Genomic DNA, 17728 nt, shown 5'->3' with positions numbered 1-17728 from the left:
CTGCCCAGGGACCCAATCCTCGGGAGGCCGTCACACCTCGACCTGCCCAGGGATTTAATCTCTAGGAGGCTGTCACGCCTCAGCCTGCCTGGGGATCTGCACCCTGACCCGGGGACGCCTGGCTCTCAGGTTGCAACAGTTCTGGGTAGGATGAACTTACATCATATCTATTCCCGTCCACAGTGGGCAAAACAAACCTCTTAATTCTACCCAGCATTGTTAACACTGGAGATCTTGGGGGCACCCAAACTCCAGTCCACGGGGTCCCAGGAGGTCATCACGCCTTGACCTGCCTAGGGATCTGTCTTCAAAAAGTTGTCACGCCTCAACCTGTTCGGGGATCCTCTAGTCCCAGGGGTCCAAGGAGGTCATCACGCCTCGACCTGCCCAGGGACCCAATCCTTGGGAGGCCATCACACCTCGACCTGCCTGGGGATCTGCACCCTGACCTGGGGACACCTGACTCTCAGGTTGCAATAGTTCTGGGTAGGATAAGCTTCAGAAAGACTCACCCCTAAGGAAGTCTACCTATGGAAACAGAAAGAAGCCTATTACTTGTGGGACTGTGCCCAGTCTCAGCAATAACTCAGGAGCCCAGTGAGAACCCCACTGCCTTTCTGGAGAGGCTAAAAGAGGCACTCCAAAAGCTTACCAACCTGAACTTAGACTCTTACGAGGGATGGGTGATTTTAAAGGACAAATTCCTGTCCCAATGTGCATCAGATATCAGAATTAAGTTACAGTAGCTACAACAGCAGGACCCTGCTGCCTCTTTAGATGAGATGGTCCAGACAGCCACCAATACCTTTTATAACAGAGAACAGGAGAAGGAGGCCAATGCCCAGGAAAAGGAGAGAAAGAAAGAGACAAGGCATGCCCAGATGCTGGCCGCCCTCCAGAGAAGCCCTATGGCAAACCCCGAGTCCTTGAGGGAAAAGGCACGAGACAGATGCCTGATCTGTAGACAGGCGGGGCATTGGGCCAAAGAGTGTCCAAACCGTGACAAGTCTCCTAGAACGGCTTTCCACAAATGCCATCAACTGGGACATTGGGCAGCACTCTGCCCTTAGGACCCAAGAGCCTCAAGGTCAAGTATCAAGCCTACTCTCACGATGGTTCAAGAGGACTGAAGCAGCCCACTCCAGCCAACCCGACTGTCACAGATAACCATCACGGGGCTGGAGCCAAGGGTGCAACTAGATGTGGCAAGTAGGTCCGAGAATTTCTTGGTTGACACAGGGGCTACCTACTCTGTCTTGATCTCCTACTCCGGAGCCTTCTCCTCCCAAACCTGTACCATTTTGGGTGTTACAGGAAAAGCAACCACTTAAAGATTCACCCGAGCACTTCTTTGTTGCTGGGATGGACAAATATTTTCCCACCAGTTTCTGGGTGGTCCCTGAGTGTCCTACCCCCTTATTGGGAAGAGATATACTCACTAAACTGGGGACCACTCTTGTGATGGGATGTTTTTCAGCCCCTAGAGCTCTACTGCTCCTGGTTACTACTGAAGAACCCATTACACCTTCAACACAGAGGGACCAAAAACTATGGGAAGACAAAATTAACCCCCAGGTGTGGGACCAGGGTATTCCTGGACGAGCCCACCAAGCTGAACTGGTAATCATTGTCCTCTGAGATCCCACTCGGTTTCCTAACCAGAAACAATATCCTCTCAAAAGAGAGGCTTGGGAGGGACTACAGCCTTCAATAAATAAATTCCTTCCTTGTGGGCTATTGTTCCCCACCAGTTCGCCATGTAACACCCCAATCCTCTCAGTAAAGAAAAAAGACGGAACCTGGCAAATGGTTCAAGATCTCCAGATTATAAATGAAGCTGTTCTCCCCCTCCATCCCACAGTACCCAATCCCTATGTAATCTTGGGAGAAATCCCACCCAGTGCCAAATGGTTTACAGCCTTGAGTCTTAAAGATGCATTTTTTTGCATACCACTGGCTAAAGAATCCCAATACCTTTTTGCCTTTGAGTGGGAGGCCCCAGGAGAAAAACACCAACAGATGACTTGGACAGTATTACCTCAGGGGTTCAGAGATGGCCCCCACCTGTTTGGACAGGCCCTTAGCCGGGATCTCCTAGATCTGGACCTGGGACCTAATGGGAAAATATTACAATATGTAGATGACCTACTAATCTGCTCTCCAGATGAGAAAAGTGCCCAACAACATGCATTTCAGGTTCTAAACTTCTTGGCAGAAAGGGAATATAAAGTCTCCCGTGCTAAGGCACAGATGGTCGAGACAAAGGTCACTTACTTGGGAGTTCAGATTACACATGGGTCCAGGAGGCTGTCCTCTGATCGGGTACAAGGAATCCTCCAGTTGCCCTCCCCCACAACTCGAAAACAATTACGAGCTTTCCTGGGGCTAACTGGTTATTGTAGAATCTGGATACCCAATCATGGTCTAATTGCCTAGCCTTTGTATGAAAGCTTAAAGGGACGAGATGATTCAATCGCACTAATGTGGGGAACTCCTCAAAAGGAGGCAGAGGCTACACTAAAACAGGCCTTAACTCAGGCACCTGCCTTGAGGTTGCCAGACCCAGAAAAAGCATTCCAACTTTATGTCCATGAAAGAGAGGGAATAGCCTTGGGAGTATTAATTCAAAGGTTGGGATCTGAGCCCCAGCCTGTAGCTTACTTATCCAAGAGGCTTGATCCAACTTCCCGAGGTTGGCCCCCCGCCTTCGAAATCTTGCAGCTATTGCAATCATGATATAAGATGCTTTAAAACTCTCCTTTGGGGGGCAAACTATTTTTACCAGCCACCAAGTAAAACAACTCCTAAATGGGAGAGGCCATTTATGGATGTCTGATCAAATAATCCTCAGATGTCAAGTAATGCTGATGGAAAATCCAGGCCTCACTATATCCCCTTGTGAGGTTCTTAACCCAGCCACCCACCTACCTACCCCCGAGGGCTGTCTCCCGTTTCCCTATTGTCTAGAAACCTTGGACCACTGGACAAAACCCCGAGAGGGATTGTCAGAAGATCCTCTGGCCAATCCTGAGGAAATCTGGTACACTGATGGAAGCAGCTTTGTCTTGGATAGAAAAAGAGCCGGGTATGCAGTAGTCTCCAATTTTGAGACCATAGAGGCTAAGCCTCTGCCACCAGGCACTTCAGTCCAATTAGCTGAGCTCATAGCCCTGACTCGAACTTTAGAGCTGGGAAAAGGAAAAAGAATAGCCATTTACACTGACTCCAAGTATGCCTTTCTGGTGCTACATGCACGTGCGGCTATTTGGAAAGAAAGGGGCCACTTGACAACTCGAGGGTCTCCAATCAAATATGGCGATCAGATTCTTCAATTCTTGGAGGCAGTCCATCTTCCCACTGAGGTTTCAGTCTCCCACTGTAAAGGACACCAAAAAGGGAGTACAGAAGTGGCATGAGGGAACCAAGCAGCTGATCAGGAAGGTAAGATTGCAACATTACAGAACCATGACCTAATAGGGATTGCCACCTTAGTTCCACAGACTAATTTGCCAGAAACTCCTTCATATACTGAAGGTGAGACTCTTCAAGCTAAGAGTGAGGGCTTTCAAGAAGATCGTATGGGGTGGTTCCAAAAGGAGGGACTCCTTTTTCTGCCTGGGAACCTCCAATGGAAGTTGGTTAACTCCTTACTTGCCACTACTCATTTAGGAGAAAAGGCCCTCCAAAGATTACTAGAAAGGTCCTTCAGAGGAACAGGCTTCCAAACAACTATAAGACAGGTGGTCTCCTCTTGTCCCACTTGCCAATTAAACAACCCCCAAGGAACTCGAAGACCCCAGCTGGCCCAGCCCATCCAACGATGTGGGGCCTACCCAGGAGAGGACTGGCAGATAGGCTTCACCCAGATGCCAGTTTCTCAAGGGTATAAATACCTATTAGTTATGATAGATACATTCACAGGATGGATTGAAGGCTTTCCCACCCAGACTGAGAAGGCTGAGGAGGTGGTAAAAAAAAAAAAACTGCTCCATGAAATCATTCCAAGATTTGGTCTGCCCAGGTCATTACAAAGTAACAATGGGACATCATTTACTTCTAAGGTCACCCAAGGAGTCTCGAAAGCATTGGGCATTACTTATTATCTCCATTGTGCCTGGAGGCCTCAATCTTCAGGAAAAGTAGAACGAGCCAATCAATTCTTAAAATCAGTGATAAAAAAGATAACCCAGGAGACCTCCCTGGGATGGAGGGAGGCTTTACCAATAGCTCTCTTCTGCACCCGCATTGCCCCTAAGGAACAGGTTGGTCTTAGTCCTTATGAGATGCTATATGGGAGACCTCTTGTTTATGTCAATGACCTTTTCCTAGATCCAGAGGTTCAGACCCTCCAGTCTTATACCATAGCCATTGGGCAATTCCAACAGGATATACACTTGTGGGGTATGAACCAGGACCCAAAAGATTCTAAAGACTCACCACTATATGCTCCAGGAACTCAAGTCCTTATTAAAGTCCAGCACACATGGAAGGGTCCCTACCCTGTAATACTTTCTACCCCCACAGCAGTCAAGGTACCAAGACATGACTTCTGGATTCACTACTCACGAGTCAAGCCATGGAAGAAAACAGAAGAGGACACTCAATACACCTATGAGCCCCTGGGAGATCTCAGATACCTAGTAAGAACTACAAATGAGTGCCATTCTAATGAACACCCCCAAAATCTGGTTTCTGGGGATAACATTTCTCAGGATAACTCTAAGGAGCCAACACAGCTTGACAGAGATTGTACTCCAAGAGAGACAGGAGATAGATCTTCTGATCCCTGAACAAGGAGGGACTTGAGCTATCCTGGCGATGTGAATTTAAAATTGACCAATGTCCCTACTAGTCCTTGTTATGCTATATTGATGATGATTATGATTATTCCATGTACTGTCAATTGTATAACCTGTTTTGTCTCTGCCCAGGTCAACCAGCTACAACATGCAGTGCCAGTTCAACAAAGATATAAAACTACAGCTAACCACGGAATATATCACACACCCTTGGACACCGCTATAAGGACTCTGAGGATTGAGACTAGCAAGAGGAGGAGGCCCAATACACCTCACCGCCCCAGTTCAGCAGGAAGTAGCCAGAAAGACCTCGACGCCCCTATTCCCAAAGAATTGGGCCTCCCATCTCTTGAGGGGGGAATGTTAGGTAGGTAGAATAGGGAAAATGAGTCCAAAATGGCGGTGGCTAAGACAAGGAAGGACCAGAGTGAAGACTTCAGGCAGAACAAACAAAACAAACAGCACCCCTGGCTAAGCCCAATTTGCATATGGCAGGCCCAGGTGGAGGAAAAAACATATAAAAGGAGGAGCCAAAGCGCTTTCTCTCAGACTCTCTCCCACGTGTGTGCACTCTTTTCTTTCTCTCTCTCTCACTCTCCTGCTATCTTCTAAGTAAAATAGAGCTGTAACACTGATTTGCCTAAGAGCTGTAGCACAGTTTGTCCAAGACCCAAGAGCTGTGACGCACCAAGGGCTTTAATGTCTGTCACTCCAAATCTTTGTTGTGATGAGACAAAGAACCGAGGAACATACACTCGCGTGACAGAACTAAGGCAGACTTCTACATTGCAGATGGATTCTTTACTGACAGAGCTATGAGGGAAGCCCTAAAAGTGCTTATTGCTGCTGCTGCTTATTCAGTTCAGTTCAGTTCAGTTGCTCAGTCATGTCCGACTCTTTGCGACCCCATGAATCACAGCACGCAGCACGCCAGGCCTCCCTGTCCATCACCAACTCCCGGAATTCACTGAGACTCACGTCCATCGAGTCAGTGATGCCATCCAGCCATCTCATCCTCTGTCATCCCCTTCTCCTCCTGCCCCCTATACCTCCCAGCATCAGAGTCTTCCAATGAGTCAACTCTTTGCATGAGGTGGCCAAAGTACTGGAGTTTCAGCTTTAGCGTCATTCCTTCCAAGAACACCCAGGGCTGATCTCCTTTAGAATGGACTGGTTGGATCTCCTTGCAGTCCAAGGGACTCTCAAGAGTCTTCTCCAACACCACAGTTCAAAAGCATCAATTCTTTGGTGCTCATCTTTCTTCACAGTCCAACTCTCACATCCATACATGACTACTGGAAAAACCATAGCCTTGACTAGACGGACTTTTGTTGGCAAAGTAATGTCTCTGCTTTTTTTTCAATATGCTGCTTATCAGGTAAGGATAATTTGAGGTAAGAATTGCATAGTTAAAGGAAAGAACTTGAGACAATAATGTTGCAATTGGGAGGTGTTCTGAATATGGCTTGTGATGTCCTTGGGTTTCTTACAGTTCAAAGTAAGTTCAACTTCTCATTGCTGCAGTGATATGTCTGAGACAATAGCTACCTGACTCCATCTTTGTATACCTCAATTGTGATTATTCAATTATAATTTAAGCTTGTCATAACTATATAAAATACAGTCAAGAACTACTTGGCAGAATTGCTACAAGCATGATAAAATTTATATATATATATATATATATATATATGTATATATATATATATATATATATATATATATATATATTTCGGAGAAGGCAATGGAAACCCACTCCAGTGTTCTTGCCTGGAGGATCCCAGGGACGGGGGAGCCTGGTGGGCTGCCGTCTGTGGGGTCACACAGAGTTGGACACGAATGAAGTGACTCAGCAATATATATATATATATATATATATATATATATATATATATATATATATATATATCTAAAACTCAGCATTTTGCCTGGTATACACATGTTACAAAGAAGGACCTCAGCAATTATAGGTTGAAAATAATCAAAGATTATCCTCCATCTCATAGGGAAAGTCTATATATCACCAAACATTTTTAAGTATCTATTATTTGCTAAGCATTGTAATATGAAATTAAAAGATGCTTACTCCTTGGAAGAAAAGTTATGACCAACCTAGATAGCATATTGAAAAGCAGAGACATTACTTTGCCAACAAAGCTCCTTTTAGTCAAGGCTATGGTTTTTCCAGTGGTCATGTACGGATGTGAGAGTTGGACTCTGAAGAAAGATTAGTGCTGAAGAATTGATGCTTTTGAACTGTGGTGTTGGAGAAGACTCTTGAGAATCCCTTGGACTGCAAGGAGATCCAACCAGTCCATTCTGAAGGAGATCAGCCCTGGGTGTTCTTTGGAAGGAATGACGCTAAAGCTGAAACTCCAGTACTTTGGCCACCTCATGCAAAGAGTTGACTCCTTGGAAAAGACTCTGATGCTGGGAGGTATAGGGGGCAGGAGGAGAAGGGGATGACAGAGGATGAGATGGCTGGATGGCATCACTGACTCGATGGACGTGAGTCTCAGTGAATTCCGGGAGTTGGTGATGGACAGGGAGGCCTGGCGTGCTGCGTGCTGTGATTCATGGGGTCGCAAAGAGTCGGACATGACTGAGCAACTGAACTGAACTGAACTGATAATGTGAGGTCTGCCTCTTTTTTCTTCCTGTATATATAATAACAATAGAGATGAATGAAGAGAATGTCTTTGTTCAGGAAATTTAAAATTGGTAAATACAGGTAGGAAAACAAAGAAACCAATGGATTCTATATATAACATTCATATATTTTTATATGTATCTACATTTGTAATATAAACCCAAGTGTAGTAAATGTTAACTGGAGATAAAATCAATATGTTGTTCAAGCTCAGAGCAAGGAAGAAGTAATTTTCCTTGAGGGTAACAGGGAAGCCTGGAGTGGATTTGAGTTGGTTCTTTTAAAATGTGTTGCATTTCCACAGGTGAGGAAGAACTGGAAAAGAACATTCCAAGCTGAGGGATGATATAACTGAGACTGAGAGTTTGAGATATGAGTTTGCAGATCTCTGCTAAAAGTCCATCAAGGGAGGCTTTGCCTGCTTTGCCAAAGGATTTGAATCTTCAACCTGAAAACAACTGGTTATCAATGGAAATTTGTGTCCTGGGACATATGCTCCATTTGAAGATTTTGGTTCACCGATTCTAGTGACAGGATGGGAGTGTGTTGGAAATCTCTGGTCAGGTTATGACTCCCCATCTCTTCCTCCTCACCTTGGCCCATGACCAAAGCCTCAGATATCTTATGAAGATCAGCTCAGGAAATGCCCTTGGGTTCTGCGTCCCAGTCTGCATTCCAGTTACAGCACAGAGGTTCTGTCCTCTCGCATTGCACCTGGAGTCTATTTCTTTACCAATCAATTTGGAGCGCTGACCTTTGGATGATCTGCTTAGTTTTCCATTTCATTATCTCCCCTGGGAAGTATCTCAGGTCATTATCCATACCCTCACCATTCTAGCCTAAATTTCATACACCCTCTCCTCAGTGTGGACTCAAATTTCATTTATTTGAGAGAAAAGCCAGGGTAGTTTTTGCTCTTGGCCTAGGACCTTTCACTTTTCTGGAGACTGGAGGCAGAGGACATATTGGATAGCTATTACTATAGTCTGGCCTAAACTAATGAAGGCAGAGCTAGGGCTTGTCACAGGGCTTCTGTGCTGGAGAAGGAAGAACTGCATGGAAGAGACACTATGACAGTGGAAGTGACAGGTTGTAATTTGCATGTGACTTTTAATTATGGAACCAGTTTAAGTTTTCAAACTTTTGGTTTCCTGACTCATAGCTTGTTTTCATTTGTTCGTAGTATTCTGAAGTCTTGGAAATATTACAATCTGAGTAATCAGAGTGGTGTCTCGGGGTGGGCTTTGGAAGACTGTCACCAAGTCATTATTTAAAATACTACTGCTTCTTTTATTTAAAAGAGTTCAGTTCAGTCGCTCAGTCGTGTCCAACTCTGCAACCCCATGAATGGCAGCATGTCAGGAGATATGTTATTCAAATTCTAGACTTGTTGATTGGGGAGCATAAGGCTGCTGGGGAACATTCTGAACATTCAGAATCATGGGGGTTAGAATATGATTCTGAAAAGGAAAGCCTTGCTAGCTAACACTGGCCTCTAGGCTCCCATGAACCCACCTTACAGGAGAGCACACTTCTTAGCAAGTCCATCAGGCAAGAATGTGGTTCCCAGTTTTGCAGCATGTTGGAATCATCTGGAGAACTTTATAAAACTCTGACACCTTCAGATATTCTGATACTGATATCACTGGAATACAGGTTGGCCATTGAAATTTTTAAAACATACCAGGAAAATCTAATGAATAGCAAAGTTTGAGAGGAGTTAGTGGGTGGATATTTGATTTACAGTGCTTTTCACACTTAAGCGTGCATTAGAGTTACCTGCAGAGCTTGTTCAAACACAAATGACTAGGCCCCACTCCCTGAGTGTCAGAGTTCTGTAATGCTGTCTAAGAATTTGTATTTCTATCCAGTTTTCCAGTAATGCTGATAATCGTGCTATCAGTTGCTTAAGTTCTGCTTATGAAGTCATGCTGTTTAAGAGCTATGTGACCCTGAGAATGTCCCCAATCTTTATGAAGTAGTTTCTGCATTTCAGTTCAGTAGAGTCACTCAGTCATGTCCGACTCTTTGTGACCCCATGGACTGTAGCACACCAGGCTTCCCTGTCCATCACCAACTCCTAGAGCTTGCTCAAACTCATGTCCATCGATTTGGTGATGCCATCCAATGATCTCATCTTCTGTCATCCCCTTCACCTCCTGCCCTCAATCTCTCCCTGCATCAGGGTCTGTTTCAGTGAGTTAGTTCTTTGTATCAGGTGGCCAAAGTATTGAAGCTTCACTTCAGCATTAGTCCTTTCAATGAATATTCAGGACTGATTTCCTTTAGAATTGACTGGTTGGATCTCTTTGCATTTCAAGGGACTCTCAAGAGTCTTCTCAAACATCAAATTCAAAAGCATCAATTCTTAGGTGCTTAGCTTTCTTTATGGTCCAACACTCACATCCATACATGACTGCTGGAAAAACTCAGTTTTGACTATACGGACTTTTGTCAGCAATGTCACTGCTTTTTAATATACTGTCTAGTCTGGTCATAACTTTTCTTCCAAGGAGCAAGTGTCTTTTAATTTCATGACTGTAGTCACTACCTGCAGCGATTTTGGAGCCCAAGAAAATAGTTTCTTGTTGTTTCTATTGTTTCCCTATTTGTCATGAAGTGATGGGACTGGATGCCATGATCTTGGGTTTTTGAATGTTGAGCTTTAAGCCAGCTTTCTCGCTTTCCTCTTTCACTTTCATCAAGAGGCTCTTTAGTTCCTCTTCACTTTATGCCATAAGGGTGGTATCATCTGCATATCTGAGATTATTAATATTTCTCCCTGCAATCTTGATTCCAGCTTGTGTTTCATACAGCCTGGCATTTCACATGATGTACTCTGCAAATAAGTTAATAAACAGGGTGACAATATACAGCCTTGATGTACTCCTTTCCCAAATTGGAACCAGCTTGTTTTTCCATGTCCGATTCTAACTGTGGCTTCTTGATCTGAATACAGGTATCTCAGGAGGAGGTAAGGTGGTATGGTTTTCCCACCTCTTCAAGAATTTTCCGGGGGGTGGTCCTAGGATGGTGGAGGAATAGAACAGGGAGACCACTTTCTCCCCCACAAATTCATCAAAAGAACATTTGAACACTGAGTAAATTCCACAAAACAACTTCTGAATGCTGGAAGAGGACATCAGGCACCCAGAAAAGCAGCCCATTGTCTTCAAAAGGAGGTAGCAAAAAATATAAAAGATTAAAAGAGAGACAAAAGAGGTAGGGACTGAGATCAGTCATGGGAAGGGAGTCTTAAAAGAGAGAGAAGTTTCCAAACACCAGGAAACACTCTCACTGGCGAGTTTGCAGCGAGCCTTGGATCCTCAGAGGGCAACAAAACCTGGAGGAAAAATAAATAAATAATTAAGCCCACAGATTATGTGCCCAGTGGTAACTCCCACCAGAGAAGCAGCCCCCATCTGCTACTAGCAAGCAGGGGGCTGGGCAGGGAGGGGTGGGCTACATTGCTTAGAGTAAGGACACAGCCTGAATGCCCCGAGGGCAATCTGAGGGAATGAACTTGAGATAGCAAGCCAGATTGTGGGGTAGCTATACAATCTCAAAAACAAGAGAATGACCTCTGTTCGTTTCCAAGGCAAACCATTCAATATCACAGTAATCCAAGCCTATGCCCCAACCAGTAATGCTGAAGAAGCTGATATTGAATGGTTCTATGAAGACTTACAAGACCTTTTAGAACTAACACCCCAAAAAAGATGTCCTTTTCATTATAGGGGACTGGAATGCAAAAGCAGGAAGTCAAGAAACACCTGATGTAACAGGCAAATTTGGCCTTGAAGTACAGAATGAAGCAGGGAAAAGGCTAATAGAGTTTTGCCAAGGGAACACACTGGTCATAGCAAACACCCTCTTCCAACAGCACAAGAGAAGACTCTACACATGGACATCACCAAATGGTCAACACCAAAATCAGATTGATTATATTCTTTGCAGCCAAAGATGGAAAAGCTCTATACAGTCAGCAAAAACAAGACCAGGAGCTGACTGTGGCTCAGATCATGAACTCCTTATTGCTAAATTGAGATTTAAATTGAATAAAGTAGGGAAAACCACTAGACAATTAATGTATGACCTAAATCAAATATCTTATGATTATACAGTAAAAGTGAGAAATAGATTTAAGGGATTAGATCTGATAGAGTGCCTGATGAACTATGGAGGGAGATTTGTGACATTGAAGAGGAGACAGGGATCAAGACTATCCCCATGGAAAATAAATGCAAAAAAGCAAAATGGCTGTCTAAGGAGGCCTTACAAATAGCTGTGAAAAGAAGAGAAGGGAAAAGCAGAGGAGAAAAGGAAAAATACAAGCATCTGAATGCAGAGTTCCAAAGCATAGCAAGGAGAGATAAGAAAGCCTTCAGCAATCAATGCAAATAAATAGAGGAAAACAACAGAATGGGAAAGACTAGAGATCTCTTAAAAAAATAAAATTAGAGATACCAACGGAATATTTCATGCAAAGATGGGCTTGATAAAGGGCAGAAATTGTATGGAACTAACAAGCAGAAGATATTAAGAAGAGATGGCAAGAATACACAGAAGACCTGTACAAAAAAGAGCTTCGTCATGTCTGACTCCTTGCAATGCCATGAACTATAGTCTATCACGGTCCTCTGTCCATGGGATTCTCCAGGCAAGAATAATGGAGTGGGTTGCCATTTCCTTAGACAACACAGAAATACAAAGGATCATAAGAGACTACTATATGCAATTATATGCCATTAAAATGGACAACTTGGAAGAACTGGACAAATTTTCTTAGAAAACTACAACTTTCCAAAACTGAACCAGGAAGAAATAGAAAATCTTAACAGACCCATCACAAGCATGGAAATTGAAACTGCAATCAGAAATATCCCAACAAACAAAAGCCCAGGTCCAGACGACTTCACAGCTGAATTCTGTCAAAAATTTAGAGAAGAGCTAACACCGATCCTACTAAAACTCTTCCAGAAAATTGCAGAGGAAGGTAAATTTCCAAACTTATTCTATGAGGCCACCATTACCCTAATACCAAAACCTGACAAAGATGCCACAAAAAAAGAAAACTACAGGCCAATATCACTGATGAACACAGGTGCAAAAATCCTTAACAAAATTCTAGCAATCAGAATCCAACAACACATTAAAAAGATCATACACCATGATCAAGTGGGCTTTACCCCAGGGATGCAAAGATTCTTCAATATCTGCAAATCAATCAATGTGATACACCACATTAACAAATTGAAAAATAAAAGCCATATGATTATTTCAATAGATGCAGATAAAGCATTTGACAAAATTCAACATCCATTTATGATAAAAACTCTCCAGAAAACAGGAATGGAAGGAACATACCTCAACATAATAAAAGCTATATATGACAAACCCACAGCAAACATTATCCTCAATGGGGAAAAATTGAAAGCATTTCCCCTAAAGTCAGGAACAAGACAAGGGTGCCCACTTTCACCACTACTATTCAACATGGCTTTGGAAGTTTTGGCCACAGCAATCAGAACAGAAAAAGAAATAAAAGGAATCCATATTGAAAAGGAAGAATTAAAACTCTCACTGTTTGCAGATGACATGATCCTTTACATAGAAAACCCTAAAGACTCCACCAGAAAATTACTAGAGCTAATCAATGAATATAGTAAAGTTGCAGGATATAAAATAAACACACAGAAATCCCTTGCATTCCTATACACTTATAATGAGAGAAAATACAAAGAGAAATTAAGGAAACAATTCCATTCACCATTGCAATGAAAAGAATAAAATACTTAGGAATATATCCACGTAAAGAAACTGAAGACCTATATATAGAAAACTATAAACCACTGGTGAAAGAAATCAAAGAGGGCACAAATAGATGGAGAAATATACCATGTTCATGGATCGGCAGAATCAATATAGTGAAAATGAGTTAGCCATTTTATTGGCATCAAATTGCTGATAGTAATCTCTTATGATCCTTTGTATTTCCGTGTTGTCGGTTGTGTTCTCTCCATTTTCACTTCTAATTTTATTGATTTGATTTTTCTCCCTTTGTTTCTTCATGAGTGTGGCTAATGGTTTGTCAATTTTATCCTCTCAAAGATTCAGCTTTTGGCTTTGTTGATTTTTGCTATGGTCTCTTTTGTTTCTTTTGTATTTATTTCTGCCCAAATTTTTAAGATTTCTTTCCTTCTACTAACCCTGGGGTTCTTCATTTCTTCCTTTTGTAGTTGCTTTAGGTCTAGAGTTAGGTTATTTATTTGACTTTTTTCTTGGTTCTTGAGGTATGCCTGTATTGCTATGAACCTTCCTCTTAGCACTGCTTTACAGTGTCCCACAGGTTTAGCTTGGTTATTTTTCATTTTCATTTTTTTCTATGCATATTTTGATTTCTTTTTTGATTTCTTCTGTGGTTTATTGGTTATTCAGCAGCCTGTTGTTCAGCCTCCATATGTTGGAATTTTTAACAGTTTTTCTCCTGTAATTGAGATCTAATCTTACTGCATTGTGGCCAGAAAATATGCTTGGAATGATTTCAATTCTTTTGAATTTACCAAGGCTAGATTTATGGCCCAGGATGTGATCTATCCTGGAGAAGCTTCCATGTGCACTTGAGAAAAAGGTGAAATTCATTGTTTTGGGGTGAAATGTCCTATAGATATCAATTAGGTCTAACTGGACTATTGTATCATTTAAAGTTTGTGTTTCCTTGTTAATTTTCTGTTTAGTTGATCTATCCATAGCTGTGAGTGGGGTATTAAAGTCTCCCACTATTGATGTGTTATTGTTAATTTCCCCTTTCATACTTGTTAGCATTTGTCTTACATATTGTGGTGCTCCTGTGTTGGGTGCGTATATATTTATAATTGTTATATCTTCTTCTTGGATTGATCCTTTGATCATTGTGTAGTGTGATTCTTTGTCTCTTTTCATAGCCTTTGTTTTAAAGTCTATTTTATCTGATATGAGTATAGCTACTCCTGCTTATTTTTGGTCTCTATTTGTGTGGAATATCTTTTTCCAGCCCTTCACTTTCAGTCTGTATGTGTCCCTTGTTTCTAGGTGGGTCTCTAGTAGACAACATATATAGGGGTCTTGTTTTTGTATCCATTCAGACAGTCTTTGTCTTTAGGTTGAGGCATTCAACCCATTTACATTTAAAGTAATGATTGATAAATATGATCCCGTTGCCATTTACTTTATTGTTTTGGGTTCACGTTTAAACACGCTTTCTGTGTTTCCTGTCTAGAGAAGATCCTTTAGCATTTGTTGGAGAGCTGGTTTGGTGATGCTGAATTCTCTCAGCTTTTGCTTGTTTGTAAAGCTTTTGATTTCTCCTTCATACTTGAATGAGATCCTTGCTGGGTACAATAATCTGTGCTGTTGGTTATTATTATTTTTTTTTTCATCACTTTAAGTATGTCCTACCATTCCCTCCTGGCATGAAGAGTTTCTATTGAAAGACCAGCTGTTATTCTTTGGGAAGCCCCTTGTGTGTTATTTGTTGTTTTTCCCTTGCTGCCTTTAATATTTGTTCTTTGTGTTTGATCTTTTTTATTTTGATTAATATTTGTCTTGGGGTGTTTCACCTTGAGTTTATCCTGTTTGGGGCTCTCTGGGTTTCTTGGACTTGGGTAATGATTTCCTTCCCCATTTTAGGGAAGTTTTCAACTATTATCTCCTCAAGTATTTTCTCATGGTCTTTCTTTTTGTCTTCTTCTTCTGGGACTCCTATGATTCGAATGTTAGAGTGTTTAACATTGTCCCAGAGGTCTCTGAGATTGTCCTCATTTCTTTTAATTCATTTTTCTTTTTTCCTCTCTGATTCATTTATTTCTACCATTCTATCTTCTACCTCACTTATCCTATCTTCTGCCTCTGTTATTCTACTGTTGGTTCCCTCCAGAGTGCTTTTGACCTCATTTATTGCATTATTTATTTTATATTGACCCTTTTATTTCTTCTAGGTCCTTGTTAAACCTTTCTTGCATCTTCTCAATCCTTGTCTCCAGGCTATTATCTGTAGCTCTATTTTGTTTTCAAGATTTTGGATTATTTTCACTATTATTATTTGGAATTCTTTATCAGGTAGAGTCCCTATCTCTTCTCTTTTGTTTGGTTTGGTGGGCATTTATCCTGTTCCTTTACCTGCTGGGTATTCCTCTGTCTCTTCACTTGTTTATAGTGCTGAGTTTGGGGTGTCCTTTCTGTATTCTGGCAGTTTGTGGAGTTATCTTTATTGTGGAGTTTCCTCACTGTGGGTCGGGTTGGACAGGTGGCTTGTCAAGGTTTCCTGGCTAGGGAAGTTTGTGTCGAAGTTCTGGTGGGTGGAACTGGATTTCTGCTCTCTGGAGTGCAATGAAGTGTCCAGTAATGAGTTATGAGATGTCAATGGGTTTGGAGTGACTTTGGGCAGCCTGTATGTTGAAGCTCAGGGCTTCCTCTGTTGCTGGAGAATTTATGTGGTATGTCTTGCTTTGGAACTTGTTGGCCCTTGGGCGGTGCTTGCTTTCAGTGTAGGTATGGAGGTGTTTGATGATCTATCAGTTAATGTTCCATGGAGTCAGGAGTTCTCTGGTGTTCTCAGGATTTGGAGTTAAGCCTCCTGCCTCTGGTTTTCAGTCTTATTCTTACAGTAGCCTCAAGACTTCTCAATCTACGCATTGCTGATGATAAAACATCTACTTTAACAAAGTAGAATTTGTTGCTAACCAAGACTTCTTGGGATTCTAGATGGTAAACATCTGCCTGAGAAGGTGTGCCAGTTGTACACCCAGAAAACGGAGCAGCAGGGATGGGGGAGGTGATAAGTCACAGTGACCTATCTACTAGGTCACTAGTAGATAATATCTATAGGTTAAAGATGAATAGTTTCTCCACAGTGAGGGACACCCAGAGAGGTTCACAGAGTTACATGGAGAAGAGAAGAGGGAGGAGGGAGATAGAGGTGACCAGGATGAGACGAGAGGGAATCAAAAGAGGAGAGAGCAAGCTAGCCAGTAATCACTTCCTTATGTGCGCTCCACAGTCTGGACCACTCAGAAATGTTCACAGAGTTATACAGAGAAGAGAAGAGGGAGGTAGGAGACAGAGGTGGCCAGGAGGATAAAGGGGGGAATCAAAAGGAGAGAGACAGATCCAGCCAGTAATCAGTTCCCTAAGTGTTCTCCACAGTCTGGAACACACAAAGAGATTCACAGAGTTGGGTAGAGAAGAGAAGGGGGAGGGAGAAGATAGAGGTGACCTGGTGGAGAAAAAGGAGAGTCCAAAGGGGGAGAGAGCAGTCAAGCCAGTAATTTTGCTCCAAAGTAAAAATGGCTACTGAAGATTGGGTTCTTAAAGGTACAAAATTGATAACAAATACCAAAAAGCAAAGATTAAAAATCTAGAGTAGAGTTTGCATTCTCAAAAATACAGTATTAAAGAAAAAAAGGTCACAAAAATTATAAAATATATATATATATATATATATATATATGAAGTTTGCTTTAACAAATAGGGTCTCTCTTTTTTTTTTTTTGCAAAGTAATAGGAGATTATAAAAATGAGAATTAAAGGAGTAATAGAGGACTTAAAAACATTTTTTTTTAATTAAAGTATGATAATAGTAAAAATATATCTAGGACTTTCTCTGGTGTTGTTGTGGACAGTGTGGGGTCAGTTCATTTCCAGATAGTTTTTGATCCAGCTAATAATTCTCAAGATCTATAGGCCCCTTCTTATATAGTTGGTGCTAACTATAGGGTTTTAATCTATTGCACCTGTCACTTCCAAGGCGGTTCCCTGTTTTAGCTTCTTCTGTTTGCTGGTCTCTTCAGTGTCTAATTTCCAACCTGCCACAAGGGGGCGGTGGTGGATACTTTTTTAGCCTCACTTGATCAGTCGTGCTGTGGGGAGGGAGGGACCCTGCCAACAAATAACACTGGCGTGTGCTCACAGTGTCTCGGCACACTGGGTTTGCCCCCACTCATGGCGTGTGTGCTTTCCCTGTCTACACTGCTTAGGCTTTAGGTTGCTCTGCAGGGAACTGTCTGAGGCCAGCCCTGGGTTGTATGCACTTCCCATGTCTAAGCTGCTTAGGTTCAGATATTCAGGTACTCCTCAGAGGTGCAGACTCGGTTGGCCCTGCGTTTTGTGCCCTTCCAGGTCCAAGCAGCTCAGATGACCAGGTCTTTGGTGAGCATGGTCACTGTGACTTATCACCTCTCCCGTCCCTGCTGCTCCGTTTTCTGGGTGTACAACTGGCGCACCTTCTCAGGCAGATGTTTAC

The 17728-nt window shown here is 42.4% G+C and overlaps 1 protein-coding gene across 1 annotated transcript; it reads left to right on the top strand.

The window, feature by feature from the left end:
• Positions 1-3910: 3910 nt before the first annotated feature.
• Positions 3911-8744, top strand: LOC129651447 (uncharacterized). Its single transcript, XM_055580164.1, has 3 exons — positions 3911-4640; positions 4932-5166; positions 7754-8744. The coding sequence occupies exons 1-3, from the start codon at positions 4284-4286 to the stop codon at positions 7786-7788; spliced, it is 627 nt and encodes a 208-aa protein (XP_055436139.1). The 5' UTR covers positions 3911-4283; the 3' UTR covers positions 7789-8744.
• Positions 8745-17728: the final 8984 nt, after the last annotated feature.

Source organism: Bubalus kerabau, chromosome 4 (genome assembly GCF_029407905.1).
Source record: "Bubalus kerabau isolate K-KA32 ecotype Philippines breed swamp buffalo chromosome 4, PCC_UOA_SB_1v2, whole genome shotgun sequence".
Classification (NCBI taxonomy): Eukaryota; Metazoa; Chordata; class Mammalia; order Artiodactyla; family Bovidae; genus Bubalus; species Bubalus kerabau.
This window is presented reverse-complemented; position numbering and strand designations above follow the sequence as displayed.